Source organism: Aulostomus chinensis, chromosome 12 (genome assembly GCF_037954235.1).
Source record: "Aulostomus chinensis isolate RoL2024-O1b breed Wild chromosome 12, RoL_Achi_v1.0, whole genome shotgun sequence".
NCBI classification, from domain to species: domain Eukaryota; kingdom Metazoa; phylum Chordata; class Actinopteri; order Syngnathiformes; family Aulostomidae; genus Aulostomus; species Aulostomus chinensis.
Window position 1 is genome coordinate 16,924,185 of NC_141331.1, and position 25,202 is coordinate 16,949,386.

Sequence of the window (25,202 nt, forward strand, 5' to 3'; positions counted from 1 at the left end):
AACCTTCGCACGACATTCCCTTCAAGTGTCTGTTTTCTAGTTTGAAAATGGCCTCAGCAGCACTGCAGTAAACCAGAGTACCGGTAACACTTCTGAGGAGTCGCATCTGTTGCTGAGGTGTTAAAAAAATACATGAATGTCAGATTGTTCAAGATATGTAGCTTGCGAATAATTGGTCCAAATTAATATTTACTTAAGTGATTGTGTGGCAAAAGATTCACATTTGTCTTAAGAAATATATTTGGAAAACTTCACAAGCTTTGGCCCAACAGGCTGCCAGACACACACTGTCTGAACCCTGATTTCTGTCACCATTCAAGTCCATCGCACATCAACACTTCCCTTTAATCCCTCTCGCACCATCCCACCTTCTTGGCTGTGAGACAAACACCTCTGTCTCTTCTGGTGACGCAGCTGAATTGTGAAGTACATTAAGTAACGGCAGTTAAGTGGTCAGAGGGAGGTAGATCACCATGACAAAAGGAAAATTCTGTGGTATCGGTGTTCTTCTAAATCTCAGACTGTCACCCAGAGTTGAATATATTGGTTAGTCATCCCGGTTTCGCCTCTTCTGTTAAGTCTGAGTGGTGGACCGAGGCTGTGCTGAAATCCCTCCGTCTGAACGGGGCACGAGGAGGTGTGTAAATATTGCTGCTGATAGGAAACATTGTAAACCTGGAGGTGAAAATAAATACACAGCATTTTTTTTTTTTAAAGCTGTGTTATCTGATCAGAATCCAATATAGCAGATTTCTATGTTTGCAAATATTACTGCTGAAAAGAACTTGCAATCAAAAGAATCATTTGGCACACTAACTTGCTGTCTTGTAGCCAGTTAGCTTAGCATAAAAACTGAGCATGGGGGACAGTGAAGAAATAGTACATGGTACATAAGCTCCCGTTTTACAAACATTCTTCAAGGCGATAGAAATGAGAGATTGTGTGTTATAGTGTCAAACACAGCCAGGCTCGCAGTTTCCCCTTGTCTCTGTGTTTTTGCGAAGCTAAGCTACCTGGCTACTAGTTTTAGCTTCACATGAACCAAATAGATATTGTTTTAGAGATGATGTTTTCATCCACGTATCAGCAATAAGTTTTTTCACAAAATATTAATTCCGTCCTTTAGGTTTGTTTATGAATCTGTAAATTTAATTCATTCTCTTAATAATTTGTTAGAGAGTAAGTGTCATGCCTCAGCTTTTTTTAGCTTAAACATCAACAATGTCATTTCAACATCAATTTGACGGTATACTGATTTGTGAATTAGGAAAACTGTACATCTTTGTGACGCCTCCTCCAGCACGAAGCAGGGTGACCAGGCACTGACCTCCTGCTAGGTGCACTCTGCTGCTCTCAGGCACTGACAACTAGCTGGTAATTCTCTTTATAGAACTGTACAGGGCATAAATATGGAGGAAGCTGAGAGGAGATAAATGAAACCCTTATTATGTCTGATATACATGGGATGCACAATGTCAACAGGCGGAATTGAAGTTAGATTTAAGTAGTCCTGTCCGCCCCACAGCAAAAAACGAATCTGTATCATTGCAGAATGAGGAAAACTAATTGGGCCAATGTTGCAGTTCCAACTGATTAGAATGATTTTATGTTGACTTGCACAGGTAGGATGGACGCCGTGCATTTCAGCTTTCAGTCAGGGTAACAGTCACTTAATACATGCGCTTTGGGCTTATTTTTTTATAATCTTGGACACTCAAAATCCGCTTTTTCATTTCGTAATTTGTTACAATCGTGCAGTAGTCCACTTATTTTTGAATTTGAATGCAACAGTATACAGCAGAGGCCACTGATGCTCAAAAATCTATAAAATGTAGCTTTAACTTTGGCGGTTTTACTCATTTTTGTACATTTAAAGCTCAGTTTGGTCCAATGATAAAATCGAGTTGAGACAACCATTAATATTGATGCTGTTTGATGAGCGCACTGCCTGATCTTTGCTTGCACTCAATTTATTGATCAGATGGGGTCACAGGCTGTCACTGTCACCGGACTCTGGAACTCAGAAGGTCAAACAAGCGGGGAGGTCATTGGTTATATATACGGTGTTGCAGCTCGCTGCCACTTACACTATTACACCGGATCACTAAACACATCCAACACGAAGAAGTTGGACACATTCGATTTTAATATTTACATTAAAAAGTCTTTTGTTTCAATTTTGTTGGAGGCGCCAAATGTAAGTCATGAGTTCTAGGTTGCACCTTTAGCTTATTATATAACTAAGTACACAAGAATACGAAAGCCCTGCGGGGAATACTACTCAGATACGGTTGACACATGACCATGATTCATCTATGATGTGCCAGTTTGATAACTTGAATCAAGAGCGTGAACAGTAAAGGTGTAGGCTGTCTAACGCTCATCAAACCACCTTCCATCTTGGGTTCTGAAGCATTCAGTAACATCATACCTCCTTCTCCCTTAAAACCTCATCGAGTAAACAGTCTTGAGTGTGTATCTGACAATTCATAGAGACTGGATCATCTGCCATGATAAGCAAAGGGTTTCTTAAAGCTCTGCTGAATCATGTGGATCCTCTGGACTTTCCAAGTGTTTTTCGATCAAAAAGGTCAAATTTTGATAACGAAACAGTGTTGTGTGTTTCCCAGAACAATTTAACCACAGTTTTAATGCAGCTCATTTGTGATGCATGTTACACACAATAGCTTTAACAAAAAAGGAACCGAAGGATGACAGTGCAGTCGTAGGGTATCACTTTAAACCCCATCAAAAAAAAAACAATTTAGAAATAGGTTTTTTGATTTATTGCAGTGTACATGTTCAGGCGTGCAGGCAATAATAATGTAACACTGTTAAAAACTATCACATTTCCCCACTTTTCTCTCATAGTAGCCTTCTTGATTGCTGTGCAGTTGCCATGGCAACCCTCATCTCATGCCTCTCTCAGACCTCACAGCGCAGCCCTCCCTAAACCTTAATTAACGACAGAAAGTTGTTTCAGTCTGAAACGCAATTATAAGCTGCACATCATTTTCCTTCATACACCATCGTGCTAGAATTTGATTGCATATTGAAACAACAATAACAGTAGATGGTGATGTGTGGCTGTGTGGGTGAAATTGATGAAATTCCTATGTGAGGATTAGTATTATTGATTAGTTTATAATCCCTGTGTTTTGGGCATAAAAGATAGTTGGATGACTCATGCAGCTTCAGTAAACCTACCGCAGGCGACGCGTTTATCTCAAATACAGTTTACTGGTCACGGTGTGTTAATGAATAACATTGTTACCAGGATAATATAATCATCACATATCAGTCTGTACAGGAAGAGCTGTGGTCATTCCAGGCTCTTAGTGGATATTAGTTATCCAATACTAACCTGATTATTAGCCTGCACATATATCTAACACACCTTTCTCTTGAATTGTTAGGTTTAGGTGAGCCCCAACTCATGGAATCACCACACACACCCGTGTTGAAGAACATTTTCATGCATTCATGGAAGCCCAATGTCAGATCATATCTGGATCACCCCCAGCCACCCGGCTGGTCATCACCCTGATTTACGAGTTGAGGAGACTGTTTTATGTTTCTGTTGATCTGGTCTGTGGGCTACTTTGGGCACAAAATGCATTTGTGTGCGTCTGTGCCCTATTTTCAGTTTTTAAGGGTTGTGAGAAGTAATAAAAAAAAAACAAAAAAACATTATTTTTTGTCCATAAGTTGTTTCCACACTTTGATAAGAGGCCACAAATAAATCAAAACATAAGAACAATTTAATATCTTATGGCTTCTAACTCATCACATCGTGGCAACAAATTCTATCTCATGAGGAATTAAGGGAATAAGAGAATTAGTTACATCTTGTGACCACAAACAATAAAAGCATAGGAACAAGTTGAATTCATTAAATTCAAATTACTCAAATAGAGAGAATCATCTCTATGTTGGGACGACAAATTGATTAAAGTGTGGGAACAAGTTATCTTGTTGTCGCTAATAAATCGGGCTAATGACTTACATACTATGGCCACAAATTAAATAAAGCACTGCTTATTGTCTCGGGACCCAATTTAATCAAAACGTGGGAATGAGTTTTATTTGGTGGGCACTAGTTCATCAAAGCATGGGAACAACTTCTTTGAAAACAAAATGTCTCTCTCTATGGCCACTTTGATTCTAGGTAAAGTGGAAGTCACACAAAACAGGAGAAGTGGAAATGAAGTCAATATGGTACCCAGTCAATTTTATTGATGTACAGGCCAGTAAACAACCTTTGTCAGGAACAGCATTCTACAAAGAAGCTCTTCACCACATTAGTGCAAGAACTGCTAGCTGCTCTTCACCACGAATGTCCTGCAGTCCTTGAAGCCGCTGATAGACTCATGTCTCCATCCAGCAACAACACAGCAAGTGAACGGTCACAGTCCACAACAGAGGTGGAAGGAATTTACAGAAAGATATACTTGTTTTTAGAAACAGAAGCTTTCCTCCATTACAGTAAATAGTTCATCAGACTAAAGCTACAAAAACATAGTCTCAAAGTCTAAAACCATAGCTAAGAGTATTTAGCTGGAATATAAATTAATTTGTGTGGATATGACAACACAGTAATGCCGTGCATGTTCACAGTTTGAAGGCTCGCCTGTACACCCGTCAGAATAATGAATCAAGCCTGTAAAACGCATGGCAGTTTATTTGATGATTTACTAAAGAAATTTAGTCCGTATCACATCACGCTGATTTACGTGACCTCGTGAAGTCAATTTATAATACAATTAAAGGAATCAACATGAAGTACCTTTGGAAGCAGGTAGAAAATCTCAAACCGCTGACAGACCGCTAAATAATGAGGAGATCCTTGAAATAATAGAAGCGTAGCACTTCGTCTCATCGTAATCTTTAAGGCCTCAGTTATTTCATAAAAATGCGGAATCCAATCCAGAGCGTGCTGCTGCCTAATGTTTGAAGGATGCATCTGTGACATTTCTGCTTTGTGTATTTTTGATGCTAGCTGCTTTGTTTTGTGTGAAACAGAGTGACATGACGATCTTACAATACAAAACATCCTTGATAGAAATACTTTTTTTTTTTTTTTTTTTTTTTTTTTTGCAATGACCAAAAAAGTCTTACTAAGCTACCATACAATTACAAATCCGTGGAATGCTTCTTTGTTCCTGGTTGTACAGACGACAAGGCAAATTTCGAAAACATTTGGTCCGTCTTCTCCAGAATGTTACTGAGCCTTGAGTTAAAACCTTTTTTTCTTTTTTTTTTGTTAGTCAGAAAATATTATGCAGCTGAACACCAAAAAAAAAAGCATCTGTGTCTCAAGCGTAGTTCACTAGATCAGAACATGAGCGTTACTGTATGATGCATGGACATTGTACCCATTGATCCCTGAAAGAACACCACCAACCCTGCACCTCTCAGTGCATTTCTCAATCTGAGAAATGAGAAGTATAATGTTACACGGGGAGGGTCAAAGCCTCTACTTTTTATGGATGTCCTCATGCCTGATGATCTTATAGGTGACCCAGTAGAAGACGTTGAAGATAAGGAAGGCCAGGGGGAAGGCGGCCCTGGAGATGGTGTCTATCCTCTTGGCTCTGTCCACAAACTTCTTCCTGGGGGTGTCTATGTCTTTTGGGACTGACGGTTGGAGGTTCGGAGCTGGAGCGGCGTTCTTCACAGCTGAGCCATCCTTCGTTGGCAGACACTGACTCATATTGTAGCCAGCAAAATTAAAACGGCCTTCATCATCCTGAAAACAACACGTGGCAAAATGAACGGACTTGTTTTTTTTTTCTCTCTCTCTCTCTCTCTCTCTAAAGCTGCACATCTGCTTGACTTGACATCATCACGTGATTTATTCAGATGCATCGATTTTTTCGCGTGCCATATCATCTAATAGCGTTGACAACATACGTCGATCTGCACATATGGAATTCATAATACATGTGTCAAAATGAAAGATTGTATTCATCTTTGAGAAATGTGAAGAATTAAACCTACAGTGAGAAATAACTTAAACGCTATAAAATTGTCGAAACATTTTTACGATGATTTGTTTCCTGGAACAAAAGAGGAATAAAGATCAACAAAACAACATAAACAAATCCATTGGTATCGGCTATTAGCTAATATATCATATTTAGCACTGGTATTGATATCCACACAGTATATCAGGATTTCCCAAAACATAAAAAATAATTAATTTATTAGGTGTGAGATTAGGGTTGGGTTCTATTGGTTTCATACACTATGGAGGTTTTTGTTGGTATAATGATAGAATGGAATATCAGTTCCAACTTCCATCCATCCATCCATCCATCTATCCATCCATCCATCCATCCATTTTCTATGCCGCTTATCTGGTAAGGGTCCCAGGGGCTGGAGCCTATCCCAGCTGACACTGGGTGAGAGGCGGGGTTCAGCTTGGACAGGTCACCAGTCTGTCTCAGGGCCATCAGGAGCAATTAGGGGTCCAGTATCTTGCTCAAGGATACTTGGACATGGTCACCAGTTGGGGGGGGGGGGGGGGGGGGGGTGCTAGGCAGCACCTGCAGCCAATCAAACGATGCACTGTCGTTCTTACTAAAGCTTTCCTTACAGTCTTAAATTCTTGCTTGTGTTGTACGTCGCTCTGGACAAAAGGGTCTGCAAAATGAAATTGTAGAACTGTAGAATTGTAGGATCTAATGATAATGGTGCCGTCCCAGATGTCACCGCTACTGATGCGACTAAATAATTTGGCTTTCTAGAGATCAACTTTACCTTGTGATTCCTCCTTTGTCTTCGTCTTAAGCGAAGGAAATCTTTCTGTTGCCGGGAAACAAAATTAACCCCAGCATATTCTAGCAATGCAGCAAATACGAAGAGCAGACACACAGCCATCCAGATATCAATGGCTTTCACATAGGAGACCTGTAAAAAGGAGAAAATATTTGCTCTGTTAGATCTTCCAATCATGCATATAAATATATGTATTATGTGAATATATATTATATGTATGTGTGTGTATATATACACACACATACATATATAGTGCGTGTATATATGTGTGTATATATGTTTGTGTGTGTAAATGTGTATGTATGTATGTCCATGTATATGTGTATACACACACACACACACACACACTTAAGAATATAAATGGGCTGGTTTGAAAACTTCCTACACGGTTGGACTGATCTACTTTTTCCTTTTATTCAGCTCATTATTTCTGTAAACTTTAACTACTGGACACTCGCAATTACAGAGGGGATGTTTGGGGAATAATGACTGCTTTAATAACAAATGAAAGAAGAACTTATATTAGCGACAGATATTAGTTCGCACTTGATCTTTTTTTCTTTTGAAAAAGTGAGGATGAAGATGAAAGCTTTTCACCGCTCATCGTCAGCGTGACCTCGTCTCTCTGTGACAGCTGATTAGCATGTGGAACACAACAGCTCAGCTTTCTGAGGGCACTTAAAGCATATTGAGTTAGTGTATTCTTGAATAGGTGGGCTCTCAAAAGCCTCTCTTTAAATATTTATCGCCATATGTGTCTTTCATGTTAGAAGCTCAGACACGGTTAGAGACCCTATAGCGATTGATCAAGAACAACCAACTCCCTGTGCATCGACAAAGCCTTCACAACATGCGAATGCCGATCTATTATCATTCAGTAGAAGCTACTGCCAACGCTTCTATGGGTAATGTGTGCATCCCTCAGGGTAACAGGCCTTGCACACGTGTGCTTAATCATCTCCAAAGTCAGGTTTTTCCAGTGAAATAATAACTTTGACAAAACAAATACGTGAACATGACTGCTGGGCACTTAAAGCTGTCAGATAAAAGATGATTTTTCCTCTTTTGTATCCCATAAGACTCTTCCTCTGTCTGCACAGTATATTTACACGGACTATTGATGGGTCCTTCGTCTTTGTAATGTAATAATGCAGCACCGCATAAACCCACTTCAGCTATTTCTAAATAGTTGTTAAACTCTTTCCAACTGCACGTACATGGGGCTTATATTAAATCTGGTAAACCCACTAAAAAAGCTAATTAACCCCTATTTCAGTCGACTAGTCACCTCTGAGTGGTTTGTGTGTGTTCGAGTGTTTGTTCTTTGTCTCGTGCATCAATTTTTAGGTTTAAAATCATATGAAATATATATATATAAAAAAACCTAATATAACATAATTAAAAACTGAGAGAAGTCACATGGTTCTCTGACTTCATCGAGCAAACGTAGCAGCAGCGTTTAAGGTCTCTGCTGAAGTTTCCATCCATTATGACATGATGGAGATCCAACTGGAGGCACTGTGGGGGAGTGGTGTATACGTTTACTCTTTAGCCAGATTCACTTTACATTTTTTAATCCTATTTCACTGGAGTGGCACTACCGCCTACATAAAAATGTCAGGATTTGCTTCAAACTCTAAAGGCGTCTTCCTCTGGCCCCTGAGCAACCCCTCTACACAGTTTTATGAAAATAAGACTGGTACTTTTGCAGAATCCTGCTGACAAAGCCCATATTAGACTCTTAAAGGCTGTCATTAGAGATAACGGATAAAAGTTGTAGATAGATTGTTTTGTCTTTGGGTCTTCTGCTTTATATTAACTGAATATTGTTAAGAACATTTACAGATCTTAGTCAAAGTTCAGCAAAACAAGCCAAATTTAGGTATTATTAAAAAAAAGTGATGCTTGTTAATTTATAGCTTGAAATTATGCTCAGACTGGGCCTGGGCCTGGGCCTGGGCCTGGGCCTTGGCCTGGGCCTGGGACTGACTGGGGTTTGAAAACAAAATTGATGTGATCATGAGGTAATTCCTTTTTCATTTCAGAGAGTCACATTGTAACAATGTGAGATTGTATAACAAAGAATCCATTCAGATCTATTGAATGGTCAAAGTCATCATCTCTTTTTATTCTGAGAAAGTGAATGAGACATACAGTATATGAAAAAAAGTAAAATTATTGATATAAAACATACCAATAATAACTAAATTGCAATAAAAAGAGGCGTGTCCTATATTTTCTGACTGGACTTAAAGTTGATATTCATATCAAATCACCAGGTCCCTTGAAATGAAAACTACTGAAAAGTGACAAAACACCGAACCTTGTAGCAAAAGGGGACACAATGAATTTGCACTAAAAAAATTATATAAAATATTAGAGGCAATAACACGCAATAAAAAGATATATTTACAGTATAACATTAATGGCTGCTACTGAGTCAGAGTCCCTGAGTCTCATGACGTGGAAGCTATTGAAAAAAGAAAAAAAAGATTTATATAGTAGATAATAAAAAAAAAACAAAGGATTTTGCTCTGAAGTATTCATACACTAAAAAAGCACGTCGCAGTTCTATGTCTTGTCACGGTGACCTTGACCTTTGACCGTCAAAAAAATTTTCAGGTCATCCTCGAGTCCCTTTTTGGACCAAATCTGAAGAAGTTCAGTCAAATTATTCCCAAGATAACACTTTAATGAGAAAGGGACGGCCGTGGAACCCAAAATCATGACACCACCAGCCTGTGCTGAAGCATATTAGACTCCCCAGACTTTCACCTTTCAATGTTGAGCTGAGCTTTTACTAAAATATTTCATAGTATTAGCATTGCAACTTTTTGGGAGATGTCATCTGTGTGTCATGTGACCACTGTGTACTTCCTCCAGGTCATATCTGGCCTGGGCTGCACAGATTTTCCTCTGCATGCTCATAATAGGAATCCAGGAGCCTCCTCTCTCACGAGATGAACATCAGACACAAACTGAGTTTTTGTATTTGAGATTTATCCTTCTACTTACAGGTTAAACCACCTTCAAGTGCTCTCTCACTGCGGGCTGACTTTCTCCTCACCTTCACAATTCTAAAACTTCCTTTGTGTTTGGTGAGTGGAAACGTTACATATTCTAATGCTCAGCTACACAAGCCTCAACTAAAAATAGCCGAATCACGGTTGAAAAGCCTTATTTTAGGGCAAGCAAACTAAGAATACCGCATTACAGGTACATGGCCCGAGAAAGTGTTCCTGTTAAAGTGATCTTGACCTTTGACCACCAATAAATTTTCATCCTTGCGTCCTGGCGGCCAAATTTGAACAAAGCTATCAGATGCATTCACTCTACTGAGTGCTCCTCTAGCTGAAAATAAAAGAAATTCTGTTCAACTTCATTTCTCAGCGTGATCCGGCCCGACATGGATCGAGTCATTCAACTTTACAGCGTAATGAAATAAAGACAACAAAGAAGTCAGTGTTCATGTTCCTGGACACCGACTCTTGACCAAACACCAAATAAAGACCAATCAGCCATGATTTCAGCGTATTTCAATTCCACTCATCCTTTGGTTTCTGCAGAGTTTTGACAGGATTCATTTCCTTCATCACTGTGAACATTTCAGACATTCATACTGTGAAATATCTCTGAGCCAAAAGCATAAACACATTGCTATCACGACAGGTTCATGCTGTTACTCTTAGCGTGTAACAACGTCACGAAAGAATGTGCGCCTGATACGCTGTCTATCTCATTCCCACAATTTCAGCTTTGACCCTAAGTGGTTAGTGATGTCAACCTGGTAACCAGTAAAAGAGATTAGTGCAGCAAAAGTGAGAGCAACACCTACTGACCCGGAGGTGTAAATGTTATCCATTGTAATTTTTAAGCTCCAACCTTATCGAATTCTAAATAATTCTTCACAAACGCATCCAATTCTTGGCGCATGTCTTTTTGCAGGCTGTTCAACTGCTGGGGGTTGAAATGTGCTTGGATTTGAAATGATCAAAGTGCACTTGGTCCTCAGTCTGGTCAATTCTGTGTCAAAGCTCTGAGCTTGTTTACCTTTGGAAGAGAAGCTCTGGAGCCAGAGCTCTGGGTGGTCATGGTGAGCACAGTGGTGATACCCAGGGCCACTCTGGCAGGAGCGGCGTCCATATTGATCCAAAACGACACCCACGAGAGGATGACGATGAGGAGGGAGGGAATGTACATCTGGATAAGGTAGTAACCCATTTGGCGTTCCAGGTGGAATTTAACCTCAATGCAGGTGAATTTACCTGTGTGTCAAAGAGAAAAATAAACACAGTTGTGGAAATGTGACAAATGCTTAATTCTTTCTTACTGTACTTGAAGGAACATGGCAACTTTTTGTGAAATTCACTCATTTTTCATTCTCCCCAGAATCAGACAAGATGATGGGTACCCTTCTCGCCTTTGTGTGAGGGAAGCTGAGACCCACAGAGACAAGCTGACTGCTGGTTGGCTGAACACAGCGAATGGTAGTGGATGGGAGGCGTTAGCATTCTTAAGTCAAACGCAGTGAAGAAGATCTTAGTTGGGATCTTGGTTTGTCCAGAGGTTATCATCCTCCTCTTCTCTTACAAACTCAGTCGTGATCAGTAGCAACAGTCGCTCTTCTCGTCTAACAGATGTTTTGTTTGGTAGTCGTTGTTGTCATTGTTGATGTTATTGTTGTTGTTGTTGTTGTTGCTGATGAGCTGTATGAAATCACTGCGCTCAGTCAGAAAAAGTAGTTCGGTCTATTAGTCTGTACTGTAATTACGATTTCTCACAATTTTAAATGATCTCATTGCTGATGTCATCCACAACCCTGGTTAGATTCATACAGGCAAACACTTTTTCTTTTTTTTTTGGAGTAATGTGTATTTGATGACTTTTAATGGAGGTACGCTAACATTTGCCATCCGCTAACATTCATTACACTAAGCTAACTAGCTGGTCTCCACGGCCCCAGCACTGTCATGCACATACAGAGGAGAAAAGGGTATTTCTCTTCTTGTCAGGCTCTGAGGATGGGAAAAGAATGCTGGTTTTAAGAGCAGCATCCAGGTACTTTAGTGGCATTTTTCTAACAGCTCCCTACTCCCTTTTAACCCAAATATCTTTACTTTTTACTCCACACATTTTCAGAGCAGCCCAGTTATTTCACATTTAGTTGAGTTGAGTTTCATTAGATCTGAAGTGTGTTCTTTTGTTGAACAGAAAATACTGTTGCTGACATTGAAAACTGGTCTTTCTAATCGCAGAGGTAATGACATGAGGTATCGATGCTTAGACTCTGAGTGGATTTCAGAGCCTGTACTCTTTTACTTCACAGAGTCTCACGGCCTTTCGTGATGGCATCAGGATCTGATAGATTAATTAACAACGTGATGCCGTCACAAATATGACCTGATTTACGTGATGAGATCACGACTCGCTGTAAAGTTGGTCAATATATCACATAACTGTTTTATTTTTTTTATATAGTCCCTTTTTATGTTTGTAGGCTTTTGTTGCAACACATTCGGTCAGTTCCATTAAAGGTTAGGGTTGGGGTTGGGGTTGGGGTTGGGGTTGGGGTTGGGGTTGGGGCTAGTCTTGAACATATCACGTAAATCAGGTCATATTTATGATGGCGTCATATTGTTAATTAATCTATCCATCACAAAAGGCCGCAAGACTGGATTGTTTTTACTCTACTACGGTGAAGAATCCATACTTCTACATTTACCTGTGTCATTTATTGCGCAACTGTCTGTACTTTAATTAAAGCAAAGAATATGTTTGCAAGCAGCGTCGGTACGTTGTTTGTGCCCACCGACCGGTGTTATAGTGTTTGGTACAGTAGCCCAGCTCCTTCTCCTCCCGCATGATGAACTGAGGCAGCGTGAGCCCTTCAGACACCTGCACCGCATCGTTCTTCATCCACTCAAAGATCAGGTCGTTCATGGTGTAGCCAACTGGAAATAAAGCATGAACGCATCCAACTCAGATAAATGCACCACAAACAAAAAAGAAATGAGGCAAACCGTCAGCAAAGTCAACACATACAACTTTCCAGCTGCATGATGCAAGTTTGGACATCCATGGGGAAGTTCTTCAGATCCATCGGGCAGGACAGAATGAGGGTCAACCTACAATGTGGGACACCAATGAATATACATTTGATTCAGAGAAAATATACTTTTAAATTGCAGTATATTTGCAGTCAGTGCTGGTTTTGTGTGACACGATTCCCTTCAGCAGGTTCCCATCACACTTTCATTACTGCGACTTATTGTCTCTGTGATGCCTCGTGGTCGGCGGTCGACTCCCTCTGTCGTTTTTCCCATGAATGCGGCGAGCAGCTAACCACCTTTCATGGCTCCGTTGACCTGGTCTGCCTCCACACCTGAGCACCACTCAAGCCCTGAGCTGCTTCCTTAATGGACTGAAACGTTCTCTGCTTTTTTCTCGCATCACTGCGGGGAGAATGGAACTCTCTTTTGTATTGAAATGATATGAAACATATTCTCATACCTCATTCTGAGTTTTGTACAATTTAGGGACTGACCGGTGTCCGTGTTTTGAAGTGTTTCATAACGCCAGTTTTAAAGAGTCCCAAAAAAAAATGTGTACAGTCAGATCATTTTTAATCACTGATATCTTAACAATGCTGCTGAGATGTACCTTGATCTCCTCCAATGCCTTTATTAAACATCCTCATGGTAAATGGGGATGTACTGCAGTTCTGTGAATCCTGCCATTTCAAAGGAGTGATCATAATGAGATAAAATCCATTTAACACTCCCTGCTTTGGATTGACAGACTTTGATGTTCCAGAGGAAATATAAGAGAAGCAATAAGAGAACATGTCCTGTGGTGATATTCTGCAGTCAAATTTTTCACTGACTATAGATTCCTCAGCTATAACCGGATCAGACAAGTCCAGTTACTCTCGATTCAACGTCAGACTGCTGCAGGGAGGATTTTTGTAGGCCAAACAGGAAGTTAGCATCGTATGAGTCCCCTTAACCAAAAACCAATGGCATTTTTACACTGGATTTTAGATTACTGGCAGGAAATACTTTACTTGCACATTTTCACCCAGTCCACGTTAACTTAGGAAGGAAGGAATACCAGTGATTACCTTCAATGATATTTTCCTACTTCAAGAATGGGGATATCACGTTGGTCATCGATTTAGATGTACAAATCTAAGCAGATTTATTCCCAAAGACTCAGTCATGACTCACAGGTGGAACACATTGGATTTTATTTAGGCCTCGAAATATTCAGGATTATTCATGAATGTAAAAATGGGCTCTTCTTGTTTATCATTTTTTAAGAAAAGTTTTGTGAAAGACCGGGAGATATTGGGATATACATCAATTGGGGGGGGGGGCTCCTGAATATCTAGTTCTTCTAGTTTTCCCTCCATATCTCCCAGCTCTACCTTATGCAACTGCAATTATTTGTTAATTTTGATCAGTGTTGCTTTTGTGTAACACTTCACCTGATACTGTAGAGGACGTTGCCATCCTTGAAGATGCGCAGCAGCTTGTTGTCTGTGGTGACATCATGGAAGTTGGCTCCCTTTTCATTGGCAAAGAAGAGATCTGGCTTCCATATGGAGTCCAACATGGAGGGGTCCAGGTCAAGGGAGGAATCTGGGTACTTGCTGTATGCCAGCCTCGGGTCATTCCACTTCTGCCGCAGGAAGATGTTCACTCTGTAATCCTGCAGAGAAGACAAGCGGCTTTGCATATTTTTTCAAGTGATCTGAGGTTATGAGACAGCATTCTGGTGACAGAAGATCAGACATTTGCATCAGTTTGGAAGAGAGCTACTTTTTTTTTAATGACGCCTTTTGAAAAATTGCATTGGTGCATGTATTATGGTAATATAATTCCAATGATATAGAAGGAGAAATAAAGCAACCAAGCATCAAGCCATCAAATCAGACTTTTGTTCTTTTTGCCCAAAAATATTCAACTCATCGCAAAAATGATGTCAAAATCAATGTAAACTTAAGAAGTACATATATTTACACAAGAGCACTTGACAAATGTGAACATGGATGAAGAGTGAATATGAGTTTTAATCCGACAAAAATCAATTCAAGTGTTCCCCAAAGAGGGGGCTGCAGCCCCCTGGTGGTATGTTGAAGTACTGCACACCGAGGCTTTTATTTATAATAAGTAAGCAAGTTATCATTAGTTACATTTTAAAATTACGATATATATTCACAACTAAATGTATCTGATTGACATATTGTATATTATGAAATTCTACAGAATAATCTTTTATATACAGGGTCAATCAGCTGGGATATAAGTTTAACAGTTCACTCTTTGTATGTGAATTCTTACATTTTTTTTTGCTTTAAACATTGACCCAATGTATACAGGTTATTAATTTCTTTGCATTTCCATTTCGCCAAGATTCACATATGGTTATTCTTTGTATAATAAAAATCATATATCTGGAAATGCCTCATCTTTGGCTTCTGGGAAGAATGTCTGACCAGTATCATCCAGCAACACATTGCTTACATCAGTTCCATCTCCTGAACCTGCAAAAGCTGTCTCATCAATCCTAACACGAGGGACATAATAGGAGCTGAATTATTAAAGATAAAGATGCAGTTATGAGGAAACTAAGAGTCACAAAGCTCAGTTGCTCAGAGCAACCGACATGTCACGATGATGACAAGCCCTCATGTTGTTTGACATTTCATCAGCGTATTGGCGGTTCCAAATATTTTCCTTTCTGTGTCTAAAGCCGTATAATTCTCTGGCAATCTCATGAACTCCAGCTCCTGCACAAATTAACACCCTCCATTCATGATCTAAGTAGTTATTATCACTCATTATGAATCCTTTGATGATGAGTTTCTGCGCAGCCTCGCAGGTTTCATATTTTTATTCTGCTGGCAGTTGGATGTTGTCACATTTTGAGAATCGGCTTCTTTGAAAGCTCCAACCGCCTCCCCCCCCCAACCCCCAACCCCCCCCCCCCCCCACACACACAGTTACTGGCTTCGCTTGAGATGATTTACTACTCTGTGTTTGTCGTGTGCATGATCAGGTTGGACGTCATGAGAGCAGAGAGTAATTGTTTGGGTAGCCAGAGAGCATCTTACTAACGAGCCTGAGAATCAATCAGCGCTACCTTTGTTTGACTTTGATCCCACACTTAAAGATCCTTTTTATCAAGATGAAAACGGAGTTTCAAATTAGGTTTCCAATGTTTGGTTTTAGTTTTCAGCTCTCTGACAGTTCCCCAAACTCAAAACTGTTTTATGACATGAACATATGAACACATTTACTAAAAGTTTCACTTTCTTTTTTTTCTTTTTTTTTTTTCCCGATTTCATTTCATTCTATTTGAAGTTAATTTGATAGGGATAAATGCAAAATCGTTGGAAAATTGCCCAGTAATTTAACAATGGCTGCGTCACAGCATTTTTAGCCACTGCTAATGCCGCTAAGAGCCTTCATAACACAGTAAACACAAGTGAAAATGGGACACACTCACAGACAGCAGCCCTTAAACTTTGCGGCACATTAAAAGATACCTTTAAATTGCATTAGTTGATCTTCAGATTCATGTTTCAGCAAACTGTTTTTTTTTTTCTACTCAAATCTGCTTGTCATCCCTAAAAGAACGAGCGGTCCGATGGCTGTAGTTGTTATGACCACAGTAAAATATGAGGTCATTAACAGCTGAGTGAAATCCGAATACAGAGGTGGAGGGAGCAAGTAACAGGGTGTAACACTATTGTGCGGCTGTTTGTGTCACCAGATCGTGTTGAAAACCTGTCATATAAGCAGGGCTGAACTTTTTCGAGGTTTACTTCCCAGGTACTGAATGACCAAACATCTTTTGGTACTCTACTGAAACAGTTCCTCTAGAGCCATAGAACTATTGATACCCTGCTCTACTTTGTGCACCGCTTGGATCCGCCAATCGCCTCCTTGATGGCAAAAAACAAAGCCTTTTTAATGAATACATCAATAAGCATGGCAAAGTAAGAAGATGGGATGATTCGATCTTAACTCCAGAGCAGGGGAGGGTCAAAGTGGGATGGAGAGGGATGGGTGGGGTGGAGCACGAAAGCTCAACTCACCATCGTCGTCTCTGCTATAGAACCAAAGCTGTTGATAAATATGTTGCAGCTAACATTTACTGGTGGACCTGCAGGTTGAGGGGACAGATAACACATTGTCGAGAAATCAAACAGAGGTGCCTGAGGACTCACCATGGTTGTCTCTGTGACAGAGCCGAAACTGTTGATAAAAATATTGCATGTTACGTTTACAGGCGGACCTGTGAAATGGAATGACAATGACATGAGAGGGGGAAAAAAAGCCGTAAACCGTCGAATCAGCTGCTTTACGGTGGCGTGAAGACTCAGTGTTTTGTGTCCACGTGCGTTGTTAGACTCAAGGATCACATGCATGCAGGGACCCATGTAAACTAAACGGATGTTATAGCTCTTATGTAATAATGTCTTGTGCACTGGTGTCTTTTTGGGTTAACTTTGCCCACCCCCCCTTAATTTTGAAGGGTAAACAGAGGATACATGCACACAAGAACACACTCGTGCAAACACCAGCTATTGCTAGTTCAAATCAGAGCATTTTCTGGCCATCACAGTGATCCTCTAATGAGTAAAATCTCTTTGGCAGGTTTAAAATCATTGCAATTTTTCCCTCTCCTCTCTTCTATGTGGTAAGTCCTTCCCAGTACCCTTTCCCTGAGCTTTTCCTCATCAATATTGCATCGGAGCTGGTATTATTATTTGCCTCAGTTTGTCGCCAGGTAGCTACATTTAACAGCAGAAGCAGAAAAATAAACTCAGCAAGGAAATCTAGGTCATCCTTCAGAAATTCAGCACTCTTCAAAGTACGACTCGCAGGTTCACGAGCGAAATGATCTGTTAGTGCAGCAGGTTCATGCAAAAGAGTTTATTTTTTGTAGCATAAGGTGCTGGATTGAAAGTGACAAGTAGATGGTGTTGTATAATTTAAAGGCAACTCTGTATGCGACCTGAAATAAAATAGAGGACAAACATTCTAATCTGTCTTTCTGGCCTATAAAAATGTTCTGATTAAGTTCACTTCTTGTCAACAACTGTCCCAGATGGTAAGAGAGAAGATTGGTGCCATGTGTTTCTGGACCTGCTGCTACCCTCAACAACTGGAACCTCTAACACATCCCTCCCTACCTGACCCAGCTTGGAGTGGACCTGAGCCCCAGCAGGCCGGCCTCTCCTTATGCAGCTCCATCCCAGTGACAGATGCTGTGTGTGTGTGTGTGTGTGTGTGTGTGTGTGTGTGTGTGTGTGTGTGTGTGTGTGTGTGTGTGTGTCTGTGTGTCTCTGTGTGTCTGTGTGTCCACGCCATCACAACACAACAACATTACAGGAAGTCGGTAGCATGCATCCTCGCCACAGGGGTACTATCCATCATTTGGACCTGTCATGGTGGCATCCCCGGTCTGCTCCGAGCTCTGATTAGACTTCAGGATTGTCTCAGATATTTTATAGTTTATTATGTCATTGTGACACGGATTATCTGACATCATCTTAAAACAAGCGTGCAGAGGTTAGTTCATGATTTATTTGCACTCAACTGAAGTGATCTTTCTTATCAAAGGACATCAGTTCAGTATATTGGCAGCACTGGATCTCCAGATAATGTCAAAGTGGTGTGTTTACACTATTTTTTACAAGTGAGGATACTGGATTATGTGCATTACATTACAAATATCTGTGTGGATGTGCGAGAGTGCAGTGATGAGTGAGGAAAAGACAAATATCTATTGACACACAAACCTTTAAAATTCGGTCTTATTCGAGCATCATACCCTGACGTTCGACCCATGAGGGAATCCAAAAAGTCTGATGGAGACATGCTGGAGGAAGATCTGGAATCGTGCTCCTTGGCATCCGCAACTCTGAAAACACACAAGTCAAAGAGAAGGTTAAAAAAAACAAAACACGGGAGTTTAAGCCTGTTTGACGCCTTGCAGGTGAGAGCGATGCAGGTGCGCGGAGGAGCAGAGAAAACAGGCTCAAACGTGCCAATTCTTGCGTGATATTTTGGATTGTGGTTTTCTGTAACTGCGTGTCACATCACGGGATGTTTCTGCACAGACGTGACAGCAGGAGAAAACATTTGGATGCCACTGGGGAAAAAAAAAAAAAAAAAAGCTCACAAGCCAAAAATCCTCGTATGAATTTCAAGGAATATTTAGGAATATAAAAGTGTTACATCTGCGTAACTGCAGTCAACACCATGAAAGCACCACTCAGGTATTGACTAACTTGGTCTGTGCACCGAAAGTCCGTTTAATCAGTTACACGAATTTATTCACGGATATGAAGGTGGAGGGGCGGAATGGTGTTTTTTTTTTTTTTTTTTTTCAATTTAAGAAATGCGATGACGGGAAGTAAATCGACCTACCTGAAGTTGTTTGCCTCCATGAAATATGTCAGTAAAGCTCCCAAAACCTGAACGAAGGAGCGATTCATTCCGGGCGGTGTTCTCATGTGCTCACTTTTTTGATTTCTCCCATATGTTGACATTAGTCAAACACATAATCCAAATAGAGATGCCGCTTTCCTTCCGACCGAGTCTCGCGTCACACCAACACAGAGGAGACATTCCTTAACGCGGCCGCAGACCATAGTTGAGTTTCACGAAACTCCTAGAAACAGATCTGTGGAAGAGGAGGTGTGAAGAACCATGAGACGAAGGAGGGGAAACTCGCATCCCCTGGAAGCGTCCTCCTCGCTCGGGTTCAATTTTCCAAGCTTCCCCTGGACACAAAACCCGACAGTCCGTGCTTTTACTGGTGAAGTGAAATCTTTCGCAGGTGGAGGACCTTCCTCTGTTGAGGAGTGTTAGAGGAACGCCTTTTCTCATTTCAGCACTTGGACAGCTCTCATTTCCTTTGCGCGCAAGCGCACAGCTTAAAAGTGGTGGACGTGCGTTGGTTTTCAATAAGTCGAACAAATGAGGTAGGCAATCAATGGAAACTAAATGAAATACGGCTATCAATGTGTGTTACATAACGAAATGTTTCCGTTTTAAATACTACGAGCAGCTTGATTGGGAGACTTCCTTTGCGCGCAGCTGCGCATCAACCGGCTTCTATGTGGTTTCCACCGGAGTGTTTCGGCTATGTGCATAAAATTGTGAAGCTCTCATATAAATCTACAACCTCTGATGAAAATTCATGGACGCATTTCTCCCGAAGTCAGAAGAGAGTCATAATGTAGATGAAGAGAATATTACATTTCCGGGGGTTTCGCTAACATTTACGCATCATCCCTTCTCTCTCTCTCTCTCTCTCTCCCTTTTTTTTTTTTTTTTTTTTACCACATCCTTGTATATTTGGAGCAGCAACCTCCACGCACATATGACAAATGTAAACAAAGGATGCACCAGCGAGAAGCCGGTGGGAAAATATGTGGTGCCCCGTTACCCTGGAAACAGATTTCCGAGGCACATCATTGGAAATGCTGAAAGGTTGGCCTCCCTGAGCGAGACGGAGGAGAGCTGACTGACAGACACAGACGGAGACGGCAGGAAGTGTACTATCAGCTGGATACAGCCCAGGGGTGGGAGAACAGAGGCTTATCATGGCACAGCAAATATCCAGTTATTATTATTCAATATGTGTGTGTGTGTGTGTGTGTGTGTGAGAGAGAGAGAGAGAGAGAGAGAGAGAGAGAGAGAGCGAGAGAGAGAGAGAGAGAGAGAGAGAGAGAGAGAGAGAGATGCTGGTATAGATAGTGTGGCTGCATGTGAACCTGACAGTATGAGGTTGTGGTTGTGAGTGGGCTGCGAGGCCTCATGGACCACAGGCAGGAATGACTCATTCCACATGAGTTCACTGGCATGTGCTGTGGAGGAAACAGCTATTCAAACTTAAATTAAAAAAAAGTATTTCATTCACATCAAGCCAACTACACGCATGGTGTTGTAAGTTTACTCCCAGCGTATCACACGCCTCAATGCTGTGACACGCTCGGGGCCATTACTCTTTAGCCTGACACTTGGTTACTGACCAGTTTCCGCATCATCTTGGCCTTTCACAGCCTGAGGATGAGGCATTGTGTTCTTCTCCTCTTTTAATGCTGAGCTCCAAATTACAAGTGTCACATTGTATCTCACGGTTAGGGATGTGCGGCTTGCTCTGGTCTGGGGACTCAACATTTGTGTGTCATCGGAGGTCTTGGCCTGTTCTGTGTTGATGAATTCTGAATGTCCTGGATGAAATATTCACCATCTACTGTATGTTCATTTTGCTTTTTGATCAGCGAAAGGAAACAAACGAATGTGTCTTGCATTATGTATGTGTCACGATGAGCATCGCATCCTCCAGATTTATAGGTGACTGTAATGTAACATTTACAGACGCTTTAATGAATGTGTTGTAAGGGCCAGATTTTACCCTGTCATTTTTTCCCCATCTCCTGCACAGCTGCGGTTGGCTTGTCTGCGTAATGACAACCGACCGGAGCTTCATTTGCCATTAAAATGGCAAAAATGGCCATTAGTTTCCATAAGGGGAAGCGTTGGGCCAGGTGGGTCATATAATTAAAGGAGAAAAAGTTAAATCTGCATGTCATTAAGGAGAGAGAGAGAGAGAGAGAGAGAGAGAGAGAGAGAGAGAGAGAGAGAGAGAGAGCGTTTCTCTCTTTGTCTGTGAGAGGAGAGAATAAAACAGAACAATCCTTTGGACAAGAACTGTCTGTCTCATTTATCCAACTCTTTCTGCACAGCCATTAAAATTGCAGGCTCTGGACTATTTGAAAGCTGCCCACACGAAACCAAGATTGGTCTCTAGTCTGCTAGTCTGTAGGGAATTAGGGTTTATTGTCGTCTAAAAGGATTTTCAGCGCAATTTATAACTTTAAGACATTTCAAATCAATAGTCTACATTCTCATCTCAGCCTTCCGCCATCATTCAACATTCATAACCCCAGTGTTTGTGTACACTGATGCAACTTTTCCCTCTTTTTTTTGGTCAGGAAAATGTGCTTGAAAGCATCCGCCGTTGTCATCGATCCCCTTCAGTTGCTGAGGCGTTATGGAGCAGCTGGAGAGCTCACCTGGAAACAACATGCACCACTCCGATGCTCACGTTCACTGGACTGGAGACAATTGGGAGCTGCAACGAATCCATTGCTCCATCGATTCCTTGTATCTTTATTCCACCTAATGACTTTTTCACTCCATAATTCAACCCATGGAGCTGATCCCCGGGCTTTGTAAGGATACGGAGAAGGAACTTGCGATGGGAGCTGTTACGATGAGGCATCGAAACGCTTCTAACATGCCGGAGGAAGCAGGATTTAATGAGTAGATTCTTGAAGAGAGGGGAGGATTTGTAAATTCTCTTGTGCCACAACACAATTATCATAATCTCTCTGTCATTGCAGAAGCAAGCTATTTTGAGGCTCATATGTGGTGCAGAAAAAAATTACAGGCACATGCAGACAGAAATGTTTAAAATATTTCTCTCTTAGTTAGGAGCTATGGAGCGAGCCATGGTTGAATGATCAGGCACCGGGATGCTGCTCCTCCTGTCATCCCTCAGGCCCAACCTCAGAGCAGGGGTGGGCTCCTCTAAAACTCATCTGTCAATCACAGCTCTCCTTCATCAGTGGGAGGAACCTGACAGCCACAGAGCCTTTCTCCATCAGTGAGCACTGAAACCCTGCTGATCCCCAGTCTAGACCCTCATGCATGCTCCACAGTCACTCTATTACCTCTCTCTCTCTCTCTCTCTCTCTCTCTCTCTCTCTCTCTCTCTCTCTCTCTCTCTCTCTCTCTCTCTCTCTCCCAGCAGCTGAGTAACAAGGCTGCCGCATCATATCGAATGCTAATGACTGTGTTTGTTAAGCAATCACGCTTCAAGCAAGGTATAGTGGTTGCAGCCGGACATGTTTTCACTCAGATCTGCATGTCATCATGCTCCCCCCTTGAGTTTCAGTTTCTGTGCAGTGGTCCAAATCTAAAGCACAGTTTTCCCTCGCCAGCCAGCCAGCCAGCCAGTGTCTGCTCCATGTTGACATTGGCTCACAATTTATCTGTTTCTAGCTCGCAGGCTTGTCTCGGCGAGCGTTGTCACTGGAGTTCTGCAGCTGTCAAAATGGTACAAGAATAGATTAAAGATCGAATGCAATTTCAGTCTCCTAACTAGTTTACATCAGTTTTTCCTTTCAGTGGTGCTCAGAAGTACGTTAAGAGAGCAATTAGACTGGCAGCGGCGAAGCTTATTCCCAGGCTTTTTTAGATATTTATGGGGAAATTAATCTCTTATATACAGAGGGCTTGAGTAGAATATTAATGTTGGTATTCCAACCCAGTGTGACAGTTTTGGTTGGAAATTCATTTAAGTGGGGAATATGGTCTAATGAAGCTGGTTGGAATGTCTTGCCAAGTCTGTCAGAAGAAACAGGGAACTTCAGGGCTCACTGTAAGAAGAGAATATGATGTGCTGGCACAAACATGGCTTCATAAAAGTGATTATCATGCAGCCTGTCAAATGGAAGAACATGTTACACTGACTGACTGTCACATGCACATGAAAGCAGGTCTATAGAAGGGAGAGGTTTACTACGCTGAGGGGGTTTTAAGGGTTTTCTTACAATATTTAAATCTGGAAACCACCTCCAAGGAAATAACTATATTTTTAGCATGTGTCTGTGTGTTGTACTTGAAGCGCCAAGACTCACTGGCAGCCCAGAGAAACACTCTTCTTTCTTATCAAGCATCAATGTCTTTTTTTACCTTTTCTCCTTCTCATCATGTTTCCTGTAGTTTAAACTGTCAAACATTATCGCTGGTTTGATATAAGATGTAACGATTTAACATTGGAGTGTTTCTGGCCGTATTTTAGACAGACCTGGATGACTCACAGCAAAGTCTGAGTCTTATTTCCTGTTGCCACCAGGTGGCGCCGTGACTAATGTTCCCCAAATGTAATGGGTCGTTCTCATCCCTCCACCATGTTTGGGGAACATCAGCCCAACAGTTTTTACCTGATCCTGCTGAGAGTGAAAACATTACCCTCTTGTCAGAGGTAATGTTGTGCTGGGGTTTGAGTCTGACACGGCAGGATGCTATCAGAACCAGACGAGAGATGCTTGCTCTCTGGAATTCATTGACCGACTAGTTCGTGCTCCTGATGCTGTTCAGAAATAATGAATAAGATTAGTTTCCAAGATACCACTTGAGCTATTCTCACTTCTGTCTTTACCTGACCCCATGTGGTGGCAGAGCACCACATAGACACAGAAAGAACATGGAAGTTCACAGACAGGATCTCCAAAATCTTGATGTGAGGCGACAGTACTAATCTCAAAGTCACTGTCCCAACAAGACAGTACTTTATATTTTTGATTTAAATATACTGTATATTCTTTTATGGTTTTAGACTTTCAAAGAACGGTAATCTCCATCCATCCATCCATCCATTTTCTTCCGCTTATCCTGTTATGGGTCGCAGGGGGGGCTGGAGCCTATCCCAGTGGCTTTCAGGCGAGAGGTGGGGTTCACCCTGGACGGGTCGCCAGTCCATCACAGGGCAGGACAGCAAACTGATTTTGTTTTATAGGGACATAAAAATTTATCCTAACCCTGTCTTTACACCCCCCCCCCCCCACACAAACACACACATTCATGGACTTGTTTACATATAAACACACAAACCTCAAAACCAAGGCCTGAAATACACCAATATGTTATGCTATCGTAGCAGCTGTTGCAGCTGGTCTGGTTTGTATTCCTCAACGGGCTACAGCATGGTCCTCTGGACAATTAAAATGATAGATACTCCATTGAAGTGTGTTAAAAATGAACAGAGAGCGTTTAAAAATGACTATATTGAACGCCTCATTGAATCAGAGGTCACATGGTGCTGCTGAGAAGCATTTTGCATTGATTTTTTTTCCTGTATGAAAATAGATCAATCAAATTAATGTCTATCAATGATCCTGTATGTGTGTGGAAAAATACTGGCGACGTAAAAGCAAGAGTTTATTGAATATCCTGCATATCCACACGATTTGGAACTCGCGATGGAGCGCAAACAGAACTAGTGCAGTGGAATTCAGACGGAGGTTTACCAGCCGGTCAAATGGGAGATGAAACCACCTAGAGAGAGTGTAGACGCCTTGGTGGGTCTCCTGCTCTCGATGGAGCCTTTCCCTCTCAACCAAAATCATTTGAAACATCAACATGGATTTCCAACCCTCAATTGATTTTCACTTCATCCTCATTAAGTCCAGTTAAAACACATCCGTTTGGCGGTGAAGTTTCAGACATCCTGGGCATCAAGACCTGTGTGATATGAGAAGGATTTCAAACCAATCACTGAATGAAATGATAAATCCAGATATAAAAGCTCTGACAAAACCTATAAAATAC

At 41.3% G+C, this 25,202-nt stretch overlaps 2 protein-coding genes and 1 long non-coding RNA gene across 9 annotated transcripts in view; 2 read left to right on the forward strand and 1 right to left on the reverse strand.

Annotated features, from left to right (window-relative positions):
• fancb (FA complementation group B) overlaps nucleotides 1-6,154 on the forward strand; it is a 15,017-nt gene extending 8,863 nt beyond the window's left edge. For 4 of the 6 annotated variants that reach the window (XM_086220539.1, XM_086220542.1, XM_086220543.1 and 1 more), the window contains one exon: nucleotides 5,517-6,154. The gene's annotated coding sequence lies outside the window, so the exon portion shown is untranslated. Of the gene's footprint in view, nucleotides 1-1,267; nucleotides 1,375-3,416; nucleotides 4,890-5,516 lie in introns of those variants that run through there. The other 2 variants (XM_086220541.1, XM_086220540.1) reach the window with 2 other exon arrangements.
• On the reverse strand, nucleotides 4,148-19,931 carry glra2 (glycine receptor, alpha 2). 2 transcript variants are annotated; one of them, XM_086220550.1, is made up of 9 exons: nucleotides 19,224-19,931; nucleotides 18,593-18,714; nucleotides 16,883-16,950; nucleotides 14,267-14,490; nucleotides 12,823-12,905; nucleotides 12,594-12,731; nucleotides 10,831-11,045; nucleotides 6,763-6,912; nucleotides 4,148-5,749 (listed from the first exon to the last, which is right to left on the reverse strand). In XM_086220550.1, exons 1-9 carry the CDS (start codon nucleotides 19,343-19,345, stop codon nucleotides 5,477-5,479), a joined length of 1,395 nt encoding a protein of 464 aa, XP_086076676.1. In that variant the 5' UTR covers nucleotides 19,346-19,931; the 3' UTR covers nucleotides 4,148-5,476. The 2 variants fall into 2 exon arrangements, with proteins under 2 accessions (XP_086076676.1, XP_086076677.1); XM_086220551.1 differs by lacking the exon at nucleotides 16,883-16,950 and adding an exon at nucleotides 17,015-17,082.
• LOC147252288 (uncharacterized) lies at nucleotides 19,177-23,595 on the forward strand. The gene is made up of 3 exons (XR_015118745.1): nucleotides 19,177-19,780; nucleotides 20,166-20,383; nucleotides 21,800-23,595. It is a non-coding gene; the product is annotated as an uncharacterized LOC147252288 (long non-coding RNA).
• Nucleotides 23,596-25,202: the final 1,607 nt, after the last annotated feature.

Bases quoted from the DNA above. Each gene is read 5' to 3' on its own strand.
- glra2 (XM_086220550.1), bottom strand. From the start codon at position 19,345: ATGTCAACATATGGGAGAAATCAAAAAAGTGAGCACATGAGAACACCG. The intron at 12,906-14,266 runs GTGAAGTGTTAC...CCCACATTGTAG, and splicing joins AACGTCCTCTACAGTATCAG to GTTGACCCTCATTCTGTCCT. The intron at 5,750-6,762 runs GTAAAGTTGATC...TGTTGTTTTCAG, and splicing joins GACAAAGGAGGAATCACAAG to GATGATGAAGGCCGTTTTAA.